Source organism: Centroberyx gerrardi, unplaced genomic scaffold (assembly GCF_048128805.1).
Source record: "Centroberyx gerrardi isolate f3 unplaced genomic scaffold, fCenGer3.hap1.cur.20231027 Scaffold_149, whole genome shotgun sequence".
NCBI classification, from domain to species: domain Eukaryota; kingdom Metazoa; phylum Chordata; class Actinopteri; order Beryciformes; family Berycidae; genus Centroberyx; species Centroberyx gerrardi.
The window spans coordinates 1-16039 of NW_027605295.1; the positions used below are offsets into that span (position 1 = coordinate 1).

The following is a 16039-nucleotide window of genomic DNA, read 5'->3' on the forward strand; positions in this document are numbered from 1 at the left end:
TCCATGTTTAACGCTTTAGATCGGTTAGGGACACAAGCCTGGCTGTCTCTGGATAATATTATGAGGATATTTTAAGCTCATTACTCAGGGGGGCAGCTGGTTGATTGGTTAACTGCTGCTGGTTGAGAGAGAAGAGCTTTAGAGCAGAAAGAGAGAGTGACAGAGAGGGGATTAACATAAGGACACAAGGTGAAAAGATGGTCTTCCAAGCTCCTCACTCTCAGTCAAAGACAGTGTACACATCATTGGCATCTTGGTTATTTAACTTAAGCTAACTTTTTCATCCACCAGCCACATTTTCCCAGCACTTTCAGTATTAAAAGCTTAAAATGATTTTTCAACCTCCAGTCCAGACAATGTTTGGTTACCTGCCAAAGTGGCTGATAGAGTAGAAAAAACTTTTGGCTGAGGGCTGGTGTTAATTTCCCACCCTGTTTATAAGACCAAACTACAAGTTCACACAAGTTACAATATTATTTTAACATCACCATGAGAGAGTGAGAGAGAGCTGTGGGACATCAGAGGGGCTGCTGCCGCCACAAGGTGAAACTACAGAGGCGGTTGGGTAACCTCTATTGATACACAACATTCCTCTGGCATAACTACACTTGTACTCATTAAATATTCTCTCTAGGAGTAAGTAACCTGCCAATCACTGGCGGGCCTAGAAGTTTTTACTGATGACTCTTTGGTATACGATTCAGTGGTGCCTGTTAAAGAATAACTCGCTGTATTGTTGCTACAAATGTTAACAGCGTTGCTCAGCAAGGCGTGGTTGAGAGTGATCAGTGACGTGGAAAGATATTGGTCGTAGGAACATCACACTGGGTAGCCGAGCAACAGCCTCTAGTGATGATGCAGAGGAGAGTCTAGTGGTCTTTCAAGTCGAGTTTCAGCATGTGACATGACTAAATCCTTCTTGTGTAATCAGAATTTGTGGCAGTGAGGCAACTGATAAGCAGAAAACATACAGATGAACACAGATTTGTGGCCAACGCAATTAATCTATATTTTTGTGTCTAAGAAAAGAGCACGGTCCCATGCCGTTGTTTACCTTTAGTGATGCTGAGCGTGTTGTCTCCGCTGGCTACGAAGTCGTAAAGTGCAACGAAGAGGTTGGGGTCGCTCTCGGCCGCCCCCAGAAGGTTCTCCTTGGAGCTCCAGCGCACCGCCTCCGTCAGCGCCGCCGAGTCCAGGCCGAACGGCCTGTGGAGAGCTTCTGGAGGGAGAAGAGGAGTGAGGGATGGAAAGAGAGAGGAATAAACAGTGAAACAGAGGAAAAGAAGTGTCACTGACTGTGCAACATCATTCCCAGCCTGTGGAAAGCAAAAGTAAACAGTGAACACAAAGATGCACACACAGACACATCCACAGTAAAACACATCCACATAAAGCACAAAAATAGGCAGTTTTGAAGCAGCTTGTCAAAAGAACACCCTCCAGTGTTCAAATTCCCATGTGGGAATCCATCTACACAAAACACAACCTGATCACAACAAGCTGAGCAGAAGACTGTCAATCCATGATACTGTTTTAAAATAAACAGGCAAGACTGGATAAAGATGCTGTCCTGTAACCGAACGGTCCAGGTTCAACCCTCTATCCTGCAGAATATTACATAAAACCCCTGCTCTGAGATCTGTGTGTCTACCTGTCTGTCCGGGCCCATTCACCGGCCTGAACCCCGTGTGGAGATGACCGCTCAGTGCCGTCCACTCTTCCTCAAAACTGCTGCTGGCCCCCAGGCACCTCAAAAGCATTACTTTAATCTGTCCACTCTCTGAAGAACAATGTTATCGCTGGCTATACACACACGCACACACACAAACCTGCCGTGTCTAGCCCGAACAGGTACGAACTGAAGGGGAAGGGTTTGTGTATGTGTGTATTTAAGACAAGCAGGAGCTATGGAGGAGGAGCTATGAAAATGTGATAGGAAAGATACTGCCTCTTTTCAGAGAATGCCTCTATTACCGTGACTACACATACACACACTCACACACACAACTCAACATGATCTAGTGCACGCATACACAACACACACTACGCTCAACAGCTGCTGCCAAACTCTACTGCATGTCTGGACAGCTGCTGAGGGAGTGGGAGACTGGGGTGGTGAAATAGGGGAACGGAGAACAGAGGGTACACTACAAGCATTTCAAAATGATAAACTGTTAGTCATAGTAGTAACAGTGGTATTAAACAGGGGAGAGGGGACTAACAAATGCAAGAGAAAAAAAAATGCAAAAAACTGATGTAAAGCTTGTAAAAACAGAAGCGTAAATTATCTGACAAAAACAGCTGACTATGAAAAGTAGGCTGAGAACAGAAGGACTGTGAGACTGTGGTGTCAAGTAGATCGTATTAGACCCAACTAACATGTGAATGATCACACACAGTTGAGGACTTAAGATTTCTTGCAGGTTTTTTTTTTTTAATTACACAAATGGGTACAGAGATTTGCAAATGTTCAATCCCACCCAACTCTTCAGCATCAGGTTATAATGAGTAAGTCAGTGAGAAAAACGTTGATGCAGGATTTTCACTCTAATCCTCTAAAACATTGTGGCATGGCTTCAATTGTGGTTAAACCAAGTTAAATACATGACTTCGCCATAGTTAGAGCAGATTAGGCTGTCCCAAGGAAATTTGAAGAATGGAGTGAAAAACTCATGTCATAGTTCTGGTATCTCTCTCACAGCATGCTGATCTTGCAAAGTTGGCTGGAAATTCAGTTCAAGAAGTCTTGTAGCGTTTTCCATTGTTAGTCTACACACCATGTGGCAGCAACATGCCATGTGTGCTAGCGAGAGCAACATCTGAGGCTTTCAGGGTTATGTTTCAATCAACACTGTATGATATATAAACTGAAATAACATCAAGTAGGAGTAAACATCTTTCTCCTCTACCAAACAGTTTAGCTCTACATTTGTCTAGTCTGTTCCACCACGCCTAGATATCTAGACACAGGCTCTCCCACCTTTGTTCTGGACCAGCATGCACTGCAGCGCAGCAGTGGCCGTGACCTGGCTCAGCCACAGTTCCCAGTACATCTTCTGCCTCTGGTTTGGTCAGCTACCAGTCACAGTATCCCAACAAGCACTGGGGCTTTCTCGATCCACTGTGCTGACTCCAGGTAGTTGGTTTTAAACTAGGCTATGCAGGCTGACAGAATGAAAAGCTTACATCTCCTGGCAAAAAACCCACTAAGGAGCATGGGCTAGTTCTCTAAACCATCTCCTTCGCTGTGGGAGGACGAACGCCGCACGCAAGGCAGTCAGAGAGAGACGGAGACCCCCCAGACAAAGTATTTACCCACGCTGCCCTTGAATTAGACCGCCTAAACGTCTGAAGCTGCAGTAGTGACTAGCAGCCTCCTGCTGAGAACTCCCTACTGGCTTTGATGTGGCCTAGGGGAGTCAGGATTTCCAAGGTCCATCTGGAGAGCACAGAGATCCATGACTGATGTTCGCTGTGGTTTTACACACTGTGAGGGATAGCAAAACGTGGAGAGAGGGAGCGAGAAAGGCGTGTGGGTGGGGGGGGGGCTGTGTGTACAGAAGTTGGGGGGGAGGGCTGGGTGTATGGTATGGAGGAAAGTTGAGATGAATTTGGTGTGTGTGTGTGTGTGTGTGTGTGTGTGTGTGTGTGTGTGGTGGTCTATGAGAGTGTGTGAGGCATGGGCCAGTCCTGCGGTCCACAGCAGATGGTCTGCTGGTCTGCTTCCCCTATGGGGGAGAGGTCCTATTGACCCACACCTTGCCTCTGGGGGGAGTGTGAGAGTGTGTGTGTGTGTGTGTGTGTGTGCATGTGCATGAATGCAACTGCTGTACTCAAGCTGGGCCAACTGTCAGAGCTGCTCCTCTTACATACATATCACACCACTCTTCCCTGGAATGTTTTTTTTTTTAATGAAACAGTGATATTATGCCAGATAGGGCTGCAACTAACGATTATTTTCATTATCGATTATTTCTTCAATTAACTGATAAATCATTTAGTCTATAAAATGTCACAAATAATTACAAAGTTAGCAGAGCACAAAATGTCTTAAAATTGCCTACTTGGCAGACAAAAACCCCCCAAAGAATTCATCATTTTAAAATGATATGAAATGGAAAAAAGCAAGCCAATCTTAGCATTTGTGAAGCTGTAACCTGCAAATCTTTGGTATTTTTACTTGATAAATGATTAAAATGATTAATCGATTATCAAAAGTATAATTGATACATTTTCTGTTGATCAACTAATCATTTCAGCACTAATGCCACAAGATATACATTAGTCAAAAGACGCTGACTGTATCCTCCCAACTGGGAAATCTGAATTCCAGTCAACAGAGCCTAACAGCAACACAAAAAAATGAAACTCAACCATTGATTAGTCAAGCAGTCCCAGGCTCCTAGCCAATAACTAAATTACATGAGATTTTTTCCCACCATGATCCAATTTCATGAACTTGATCATATTTCTTAAATCACTTTTAAATCCTTCTTAAACCAGGCTCATGATTGATAGAAACAAATCGCTAGATGCTGTTCTGCTTGGCCAAGCTCAAGCCTCATGTGTTGAGACGTTTGATTGAGGGAGCAGTTGGTCTGCGCGGGGTACGGCGTGTGCCCGTCTGGTGCCTCTGCAATGTGTGTGTGCTGTGAAGTGCAGCACATGTGTGTTCTGAAGAAACCATGGCTTTGTGTGAGAGCGGAGGGCTGAGGGTGTTTGTGAATCTGAGTGGCAAGCCAACCCTATACCCCCAAGACAGCTGGGACAGAGGTGACCCCGCTCCTGACACACACACACACACACACACACAAAAACACTTGCACGTTGCGCACACACACCTCAATGGTGATATTGAATCTCCTTGGCTGTCCCAGGACCCTGCTTCCCTTGCAGCTGTTTGTGTGTGATTGTGTGTGGAATTGCGTGTGTGTGTGTCTCTATGTGTCTATGAAGCCTTCACTTCACCAACCACCTACCTTTTGCCAAAGTATTAACAACAACACCATAACATCACTCACACACCCTAATCAGAAACAATACGGAGCATATCTGTAGCCCTTGGCCAAAGGGGGGAGGGTTATTTTTAGCTGCTGGAGAACAAAACATAGCAGCATGACATCCAGAAATAACCCTGCAGAGCATAGCAGAGTGATCGGGGTTCTGAGATAGACGGCTGCCTGCCTGGAGGAAGTCCTAACAATGAGCCGAGACAATGTCACGGATGAGACCCACATACACACTAGACATTACACAATCCTATAGGACAGGCTAGATCCTGTGGCGGCCACAGACAACGGAGGGCAGGAAAGAATGAGGGAAATTCACAGACACCTGACAGAACAGGAGGGTTGGAGCCTGGACAGACTGGTGTACAGCAGTCCACATCTGATGCGTTTGTTCTCTTTTACCTCAATTTAGGTCTATTTGTCATCTGCTGCTCTGTAAAGCACACTGTGACAACTCTGTTTTGTTATAAGTGCCTTATAAATAAATGAAAAAAGGCTGTTAAATGAGCGTTACAGTCCCATGTTCCTGTCAGTGGATTTGCTGAAAAGGGCTTGTAGACTCTCAGTCCAAAACTAACAGGTTTTTGGACAATAGATTCCAGGTGGCATTTCATTACACCAGAATCCATCCTGATGAATCATTGTTTTATTTGTTAGACGCTGCAATCTAGATGGGAATTCACCAATACCGCTTACTCAGTGTTGTCACCGACTCAGTGCACTGAAATGTTCAAATGTTATTGACAGAGACAAAGTACCAGTTTGATTCATTACACCTTATTCACCTTGACAATAAGATAATTTAGACCATTAGTTTGGGATATTTAGACAAATATAACCTTCCTCCATTTGTGAGATTTAAGATCCTTCTGAGTGGGAGAAAGGAAATAAATCAAGTCACTTTGCTTTGTTTTCTAACATGTTACACATGGCTTTTAGTATCTGTTAGTATTGAGAAATGTTCCATTACCAACATCCTGCATTAGCCTGGTATTGATCCAATATCTGATAACAGTATCAGTGCGTTCCTGAATCTAGTAACTAACACTATTCTTGAGCAATCCATCTACCGTGTGAGAAGCAGTCTATAGAGTAGCCACTGCTGAAGTGGAGAGAGGAGCCAGCTGTTGTTCATGAGGACAGGACACAGGACAATAGCCTCATTGATGCCACATCACAAGTGTGTGTGGACTGGATGAGGAAGGCATTCCCTTGTTCCTAAGGGCTTGATATTCACCCTGTCAATTCAATCACAATATGTCCCGTCTGCTCACAGATAGATTGGCCATTAAAACACACTAGAACACAATGCAAGTACCGCATATGCAACTACTGCAACCACATACATGTACGCACTTGTACACACCGTCAGATTCAAACGTCTCCCTCAAACCCGACCCCCGCCTTTAACACATCCTTGTGCCATAAATCTCTCTGAGTAAGTAATTACACACACACACACACACACACACACACACACACACACACACACACACACACACACAGAGGTCGCTGCCGGGAACGCCTATGGATGTTCTCTGTTCATCTCTGTCTATACGGTCGCCCTGTCTGCTGCTCAAATGGAAATGCACCAATTAGGGAGTGGACAACGGCCAGGCTGGGCCTAAGGGCCAGTGGATCATCCAGGAATGGAGAAGAATGGAGCCCCAACCCACAGCTTATCCAGCCCTGCCCCTCCCGGCCCGGCCCGGCCCTCCCAGGGCCTGTTATGGGTTAATAATGGGCTGTAAGTGCCTCCCTCTAGGTGTGCGGACAACATAGCTAAGTGCTGCTTTATGTGACAGCAGAGAGGATGAGTGGCACATGATGACTTGAAGGAAGTTCTCGTCCTTCTGCTGTGGTTTGCATCACACCTAGGGCCAACCAGCCATATGGATTGACAAGCTAAGGCTGATAATATATTTATATATCTTAGTCATCTTTCAAACTTACCAAATACAGAGTAGGCTATATCTGAAGTCACCCTGTCTCTCTGCTCTGTCTCATAGCTGTCGACCTGTTTTGGGGCCACAATAAAGGGATGTTTACACTTAAACTCATTATTTTCAGTCATCCTGATGTGAAAAAAATGAGCAAGAACATGCGTCTGGATCACTGACAGGTATTTCCACTTCAGCCTTGCTCAATCCCCAAGTCAAATGAAAGCCTATTGTTCCTGTCCAACAGACAGGCATGAATTCATACAGAAGTACAGAGAATGGAAAAATTAAGCTGACATGACTACGGGAGATGTCAGAGCGCTGTCCTCACTGCAGATCTGCCCGCTCTTGTTAAATGAACCACAGTCAGGATGATGTAAAATGTCTGGCTGAGGTGTGTGTGTGTGTGTGTGTGTTAGCCAACTCCCAAAATGACACAGGTAAAGAGGCGTGTTCACCACAATAGATCCCTGCAAAGCCCAGAAGGACACACTCATTTTGTCCCCCTTTGCCCTTTTCCTCTCTCTTTCTGGTGAGGGTTTACAGAATATCCAGGACTAAGCTTGATGTCTGACTAGCTAATCTGTGTGTGGTGTGGTTAAGCTGTGCTGGGGTGTAGGTTTATCTGCTTTAGGATGGCTCTCAGTTTAATAGACAGATTGGGGCCCTAACCAAGGGTTTTGCTTGTCGTCAGATAGCCGAGATGCCTCTGGCTGCCAAATCAGCCCAGCAGAGCATGGCATCCAAGTTGAATGCCCATGCCATTTGATCACCCACTCATATGGTTTCTCTGTCCATCTCACACACTCTCTCAAATGTATATGATCTATATTGCATGAAATACATAATGTCATGATAATGTAACATAATAATGGAGCAGCAAGGTGGCTTAGTGATGTCTGTCCTTTAACTGGAGGACAGGGGTTCAAACCCCATGTCAGCAAACCTGCATCCTACTGAAGTGTCCTTGAGCAAAACACTGAATGCCTACCAGCTGCTCTATAGCCGATCCTGCGTTTGGCCCTCCCTGGAGGGCAAGCAAAAAGAGAATTTCCCTACACAGATCAATAAATATATTGGTATCTGAACAAAGAGAAAAGAGAAAACAATGGGGGAAAAGAGGCATTAGAATAAAGCAAACACAGATAAAATGTCAGTCTTGACAACACAGTAACAATGACAATAATTAGATAACTGATAAGTAAATTGCAATCAATCATCAATCCAATCAATGAAACGAGTAATGTAAAATCAGCAAATACTCGCTCTCTCTACTGTCCACACACCACAACGTGTGTGTGAGCCTGGCAGTGCCACAGGATACCTAGATTAAATCCTTCTGACTGACTGGTCAGCTGGTGGGTGATTACACTGAAGTAGATGGGAGAGGACACACTGGATAATCCTCAGACAGAGCTGCACTCAATTACAACTTCACTAACAAGGAGGGAAAGAAAGGAAGAGAGGGTGTATGTGTGCATGAGTGTGTGCATGAATGTGTGAGTGTGTGTATGCTTAAATGTGTGCAAGTGCTCATTCCGGGCCAAGTCTCCAGCCTGCAACCCAGAAGATAAGCAGCAGTGATAATGCCAGCAACAGAGGACTGATCCTGGAAGCAAATCAACGCTAAACAGGCTTGGCACTCAAACTCTCCTTCCCATATCTCATTTTTTCCCTGCTGCACCAACACAGCTCGAGAGTGAAAACCGTGATTTAACCAGTGGCCACTACAACACTCCTCTCCACAAAGTTTACAATATTTTGAGTGGTCAAGCTGACAGATGCAAAGGACGGTTTCTCCATCTGCACAGCCAATCACTCAGTAGCTCTGCTCTGATTAATCCTTGCTCTTTAATGATATGAGCTGCAGAGAGCTGGGGCCAAGGGATGAGAACTGGGACTGTGGTTTTGGGAGCTGGAGAGGGCTGACTGGTAGCAGATGCTGAGGCTAGAGGCTGCGACTGGGGGTTGGGGTACAGAGGCATGCAGTCACCAGGGCAAAATTCAGGTTGAATTAAGCTTTGCATTGAAAAAAAAATCAGCACTTGGGGATATGAAACCTTTTCTAGCCTCCAGCAATTAATTTGTTCACTTTCTTATAACAAAATGTTGTTACTACGCAGATAGTTGCTAGCACGTTGTGATTTTATTTATCCCCAACATCTGTAAAGAGGGGGGAAATTGTGTTTGCTGTGTGGCAACATTAGTTTACGTAACATTCTATCATGAAGCACTGGGAATTATTGGGGGTTTTACTGATTTTCAGTGGCATAGCGCTTCTTAGATAGATGACTCTGGGACTGAGGCCAGTGGCAACAGCCAGGGTCCAAGAGAGAGGGATGTAGGGGGCTGAAGGAAGGCAGGGCTGGGTGACTGCAGAGGCTAATGGCAGAGGCTTGGGCTGCGGGATGCACAGGCTTGGCAGTCAGTGGTAGTAGGGGCTTGAGTTGAGGCTGAAGGCACGGAGAGACATAAATTATTAAACAAGCAACCATTACAGAGTACACACAGTTACATGCAGTCTTCAGAAATAACCCATGTTTGCTATGTTTGACTATGTTAAAATAACATACATACGCATACACTTGTGCGCTCTGTGCTCCTACAAACATGTCCGTCTAGGGGAGGCAGAGCATCCCTAATCACAGTTAGTGCCAGCTCCACTACTTCCTCATCAGTTTTGCATTAATTTCCACCCTGTTTCACCTAGAGGAGGTGTGGCCATGGCTCCTCCTAGTGGTAAACGCCAGACACAAGGAGTGACCAACCCCTCTCTATAAAGATATCATCTTTACTCCAGGATATTAACTTTTAAAACCTGTTAAAGTCTCACCCATAGCCACCAAAGCCTCCGAAACTCAATTTTCCACAGATAGTGCCTTGCCTGCTGTGTCACTTATCCTGGTTGTTGGGGCTTTTGCACATATAGCCTACAGAAAAGTGGATTTGTCTCTAATCTAATTTCACCCCTGATGCAAATCAGCTTAGGCCTTTGGATCCTGGATCCAGGCATCTTCCCTCTCCTCTGGGCAGCTTTCACAGTGCTGCACTAGGTACAGTGTTGGCTCTATGTTCACTATCAATGCTGCTGCCAAAAAATACTCTGATCCGCTCATCTGCCCCAATTTCTGTGATCTGTTGAAAGTATAAATAGAAACGCCTATTGCTTTGTTGACGTGATTATATAAAAAGAACCTTCAAAAAGGACCCTCACTGGTTGCTATTACTGAAGGCATCATGCTTCAGTCAATACAGCGATCACACTGATCCACACACATTTTCACAAGGATGATATAGCATATCATATAAGAGAGGCAAGATATAAGACATGAGAGGCACAACTAATGAAAAAGAATAGATGGTACTTTAACCACGCAACAGAAATCCAGTTAACCATGAGGCTGATTTCCCAGCAGATTCACCCCTCTGTGGCCATTCAATAGCAAAGGGCTCTTCCCACTGCAGTGTGTGTATCAGATGAACCCACTGCAGTGATGGGGATCTCTGAATTCCTGACAAGGCTAAAGGGGGTGGAATCATCAATAGGATACTGCCACTGCTTCACCAATACTGCACTTCAACCAATACTTCCAGAGAGGTTGCTGGCTGACTGGCTCCCTCTGAATCAGCAGTGATGCGGCCTGCACCTCATCTATCCTGTTAGCTCAGTGTTTTCTAGCTGGGCTGTGTGTCTGTCTGTCTGTCTGGGGGGGTAAACATCGTCTTGTTAGGAGACAGGGATGTTGAATTAGTGATGAGCTGAGGAGGAAAATGGCAGTGACCTGAGGATGGGACAGGAGCTGACTCACCTTGCCTGGAGGGGACAGAGAAAAAGACAGACTAATGCAGCAATCTACAGACGCTGACTGATTCTTTACTACTGAGGAGAGAGACACAAAGGATGAGGGAAGGCAGAGGCCATTAGGCTAGCGGGCAGATCTGCAGCTGATTCACAGGAACGGTTGTTTGCCTGTTGTCTTTGTCCCCCTACAGTGACTCACTGGTTTCAGGCATACCAGTAGAAAGTCTAGTGGAAGCATGTGCACATATGATACACACTGATACTCAATGGAAAGGTAAGCAGCAACACACAGACATCAGTTAAACAGACAGACACACATTCCTCAGACAGCCTGCACCTTTCAATTTCATCCTAATAGAAGTCATCATTTAGTTCTGCATGACATTAATTTGCCAAACCTGAGAAGTAGGCTTGTCTATTACAAAGTGGTCTGAAGCTGGATTAAGCCAACCACTCAAACGTGTCAATCCCTGACAGCTTGAAGTGGGAAAGACTCTGTAATGACCCTGCCTCCAGAAAAAAACAATAAGAGGATGAATCAGCTTCGCCGTCAGATCACAACTACACCCCAACAGTCAAATCACAACTTCTTCTCGACAAGACCTGGTGACATGATGTCTAAGCCAGATCAGGAGAAATCAAATCTTGCCATCTCATCAACCCCATCACCACTCACTCCCTCTCTCACTGAGACAATCAAAATGGCCTCATAGAGGAACTCTTAAGGCCTCACTATTACCCACCAAAAAAGTGCAAGGTAATGCTGTATCATTATTACTATAAATAGCCTGCTATAAAATGGGCACTTTGATAGTCAGTGGAAGACTGAGTGCACAGTCCCAAGCCTCCTCACTTAGAGTCATTGTTCTATTATTGTGTGCTTTGAGGAGTAGCAGTCTCTCTGCAGAGTGGCTATGTGACTGCACCCTGGCTGCTATAAAAAGGCCACTCCTGCCCCGACAGAGGAGAGAACAGAACAGTGCCGACGGCGAGTGGCGCTGCACTTTGCAGGTCTGTCTGTCTGTGTACGCACTTGAAGCTGAGGAGGTTTACTGTGGAGATGTGACAGCCAGGAACTGCAAGCACGTTCCATTCCCAAATGCTTGAACCTTCCGTGTGTCCTTGCTCGCTGCAATAGTGTGGTGAAGTTAGGTCTGGGACATGGGTGGAAACTAGGCAAGCTATGCCAGTAGCTTTAGATCTATGCAGTGCATGTGAAGTGTGCACAAAGGAAGATCCATTGGAGGAAACATCTGAGAGAATAACTGTGTGTAATGGTATGCAGGCAGCCCAGTTCTCTCTCTCCAGTCAGCTAGGCAGACAGCAGCAGAGACAGAGAGACAGACTTTACAATCAGAGGGCACAATCAAGCCAAGCAGTGGATGTCACAGACACACACAGAGAAAGATGAAGCAAGTGTCTCAGAGGATGGGTGAATAGTCAAACACGACACCCAGTATAGAAGCCCTGGCATCCTGTCATCCCCATCACTTATGATTCCAGATCAGGCTTTGAGTGACCTAGCCTGAGGGCAGAGGGCTGGGAGGAAGGAGACAGAGGAGTTAAAGCTAGGCTGTTTCTCCGCAGTTTAGAGAGGAGAGAGAGATCTGTGCTATTCTCCACGGTTCACAGAACAGATAACAAAATTAATGTACAGCCAAGGCTCTGAGGGAGGAACATGGGTGATGGGAAGTTTGGTGACGGTTGGGGTGACTGCCGCCATTCTCTGTCTTGTAGTTCTCATTCCTTTCATATGACTGATAATTTGCATTCTTCCTGTAACACAGGATTTACCAAATAAAACTACTCATCTACCATATGAGACAACAGAGAAGAGGTTCCGCTAAATAATTCAGCACTGGGTATTAGTCTACAATGATCACGTGTGGATAAAGAATTACACAGCAGAAAATCTGCTTCCAACCGCAGCTTTAAACTTTCATGTTTGCATGGTTGTAATCACATACTAACAGAAGGTGACTTCAATTATTCACAAAGATCCCCATAGGATCAAAGGGTGCAGTCAGCTGATCATTAATTCCATTGCTTGCTGAGTGTGTTGTAACAGTAGACATTATCAGACAGGGGTTGTAAGTGAGCATGTGAAAACCACTCGGTGTAGTAATGTGAGCTTGTGGTAGCTGCTATAGTGAGTTAATGGAGTGGAATTGCTACTCAATCCCCCGAGGCAAGGATCACTGTTTACCAAGCAAAGTATCACAAAGAGGGGCCTTAGAAGTGAACTTAACTAGCTAACTCCAAGCCTTGTCCCTCAGGCAGGGCACAGCTGGGCAATCCTCAGATGACTCTTTCTTCTTCTGGATCACCAGCATTATCTCTCTCTCTCTCTCTCTGGGATCATCAGATCACATGCAATGCAACACACACACACACACACACACACACACACACACACACACACACTCTAAACTGCCGTGTCAAAATAGAGCAGTGCTATTCACCTTCTAACTAACTGTCTCTTGTCTGCACTCCCAGAGATAACGGGCAAATTAACACTGAGTACAAATGGATGAGACATGGATAGCAATGTTGGTTGGCATGGCCATTTCCGCTAACGCGTCGTTGTCAGATTAGCATGGACTCGGCTAGCAAACGCTAATAGCAGCAAACAAAATCAAACTAAAAACTGACTCCCTCCTCGTCACCACACCCACACCCCCTTTAATATCGTAGTTCTCTCGCTACCTGAATGTTGCGTGAATATATTGATCCCTGGGTCGGGCACGTTGACCGCAGCTGCCCTGCCTGGCGGTGTCCCGGTGCTGCTGGATTCTCGGGGTCTCCTCCCGGCGCTGCTCCCCCGGTTCCCCTTCCCTTGGTGTGGCTGTGACGCGTGGGGCTGTGGTGGCTGGAGTCCGGTCGATGTGCCCTCACCGACGCGGCCTACCTGTTGTCCCATCCCGGTAGTTTGGTGTAACAACGATCGGGACTAAGCGAGCAAACCCCTGCGCACCTCTGGTTCACATCCCCCAACTGGAGCGGCCTGGTCCGAATAGTCTTCCTCAATCCCCCTCCCCGCTCTTCTTCGCCGATTCGTTGCTAGCTAACGTTACTAGCCCGTCTTAGCTCGCTAGCTAGCCAGTTAGCTAACGTTAGCAGTTATCAGTGGAAACCCACCCACCCTGCCTCAAACAATAAAACCGAAACCCCGGCGTATGACAGCAATTGTCTCTATTCCAGTGGTCCAAAGGATATCCAGGCGGAAATTTACGGTACCCGGCGAGCGAGATACTGTAAAATTTAGACCGTTTCAGGATCGTTTTGCCGTTGTCCGGCCACTGCGCGCCCCCTCTGACGCCGCCATCTTTACCGCAGAATAGAAGGAGATGTGTTTCACAAGGCGGGGGGTTCGATGCGATCCCCGGTCACCGTGATCCTCCACCTCCCCTGCACCGCGTCCAAAAGCTCCACAGCAGCGGTTTCCAAAGCGGGGCCCGGGGCCCCTGGGGTGCCTGAAAGGGTCCCAGAGGGTCCTTGGAAAAATGCAAAATAGCTTAGAACTTCAGTAAGACTGCTATCTCATTCATTATAAGTTAGCACAATGTGAGACTGTGGAAGAATGACTGCTTCAATTACAGGTTTCAGAAATGGATGGGGGGTCCTTTACATGAAAAAGACTATGGGACTCTTGTTCTACATACACCCAAGCAACCAGTAGCTGAAATGAAAGAGCATTGCTAAGACGACAGATGTGAAATGAATATGTAAGATGTTAAGTGAATTTATATTATAAGGGAGCTGCATGGACATACCCTAACACAATACTTTTATATTTTAGGACACTATGCGAATATCACCCCTGTATAAGTCCCCTTAGGAATATTATAGATAGGCTGCTGAAAACACCATAAAGCACGATAAGATCACAATTAACTCACTATCAAGTACCATAGAAGTCCCTATAGGAATATTATAGTGATTTTTTGTTAGATATGTTCATATTGGAGAATTTAAATTACAGGGAGCTACATGGGAATAGATTATCAGCGCTTCATTGTCATTTATCCAAGAAAAAACCCTGCAAACTGCCTCTCGGGCACACAACAGAGTCAAAGTTGTTGAGATGTAAAATAGAATGGGGGTTCTATCTGAATTTGTGCAAAATGACTCTTAAACAATATTTCACTGGAATAAACACCATTATCAACATACAACACTATATAAAGGTGTACAATAGCGGCAAAGGGAACACATTTCATTTTTTTTTAATTCTCAGTAGTTCATACTTGTGTCTGTGTCTGTCTCTGTGGAATTGATCAGAGACACACTATTTGTCTACATCCCCAAACAGAACAACATATAGATTCTTAAAATTAATTTGTCAACTGAAACAATATTGAAGACCATAAAAAACAGGACGTTCATACAGTGGGCAAAACTCTGCTCCCCAAAATAAACATCTTACCAAACTAAACAGCATTTCAGCAACCTGACTCTCGTCAACACTATAAATATTCTGCTTTTTTAATCATACCTCAAGGGCATAAAGCAAGATAAAACATCATATGTGGACAGTTCTCAAAACAATACATGCAATGACAGTCCTGAAAATGTCAACAAACCACTGTAGCTCAATCTCAGTAAGAATTCTGGTACCATTCTAATACCTCCACTGCTATTTGTACACAATTATAAAAAAAAATAATTGCTGGTATTTGTGTCTGTCAATAGTAATTTTGTAATGGACTTCAGGGAAGCATCTCTTACCCATTGGCCAGAAGACAGCCAAGTTGAGTGAAGGAAGGATTAAAACTAAAACCTTTAATACAGTGCCACCTTGTGGTTGCACAGCTCTTAGAAGTGCAGAGTAGTTCATTGCTGGTTTTTACTTTGTTTTGTGCATCTCATTCTACTCGAGCATAAAAAACTGTTCACTTGCATGGAAATCTCACTGAATTGGCAACATTGTGCAATGAATGATTTTGTAATTTCTTACAAATTTCTTGTTACAAAGTAACACAATTGTGTAAACATACATTATTTCAAACCCATAAGAACTTGTAAGTACATACACTGTATCAAGTTCCTCATACAATCGGCTAGAAATGGAAATGTCTGTTCTGTGTAAATCTATCCATATATGATTTAAAAAAACACCATCTTACTTAGTATACACAGTATCTGACAAAGCGACATACTGTAGATCTTAGTGCTAATCAAGTATCTCGTCTCACTGTTTAGTAACATTTAAGCAGCCAGCTGCAACAGTTACAGTAGTAGTCGTAGTAGATTTCTACCAACCCAACATGCAGCTGAAATTACTGTCA

General features: G+C 44.9%; 1 protein-coding gene across 1 annotated transcript; it reads right to left on the reverse strand.

Moving 5' to 3' along the window:
* Positions 1–1054: 1054 nt before the first annotated feature.
* LOC144538404 (tyrosine-protein kinase ABL2-like) lies at positions 1055–14068 on the reverse strand (the record flags this gene model as incomplete). Its single annotated transcript, XM_078282437.1, has 2 exons — positions 13458–14068; positions 1055–1216 (listed from the first exon to the last, which is right to left on the reverse strand). Coding segments are annotated over exons 1-2 (376 nt in total), but the record flags the coding sequence as incomplete, so codon positions are not given.
* Between the last annotated feature and the right edge of the window lie 1971 nt (positions 14069–16039).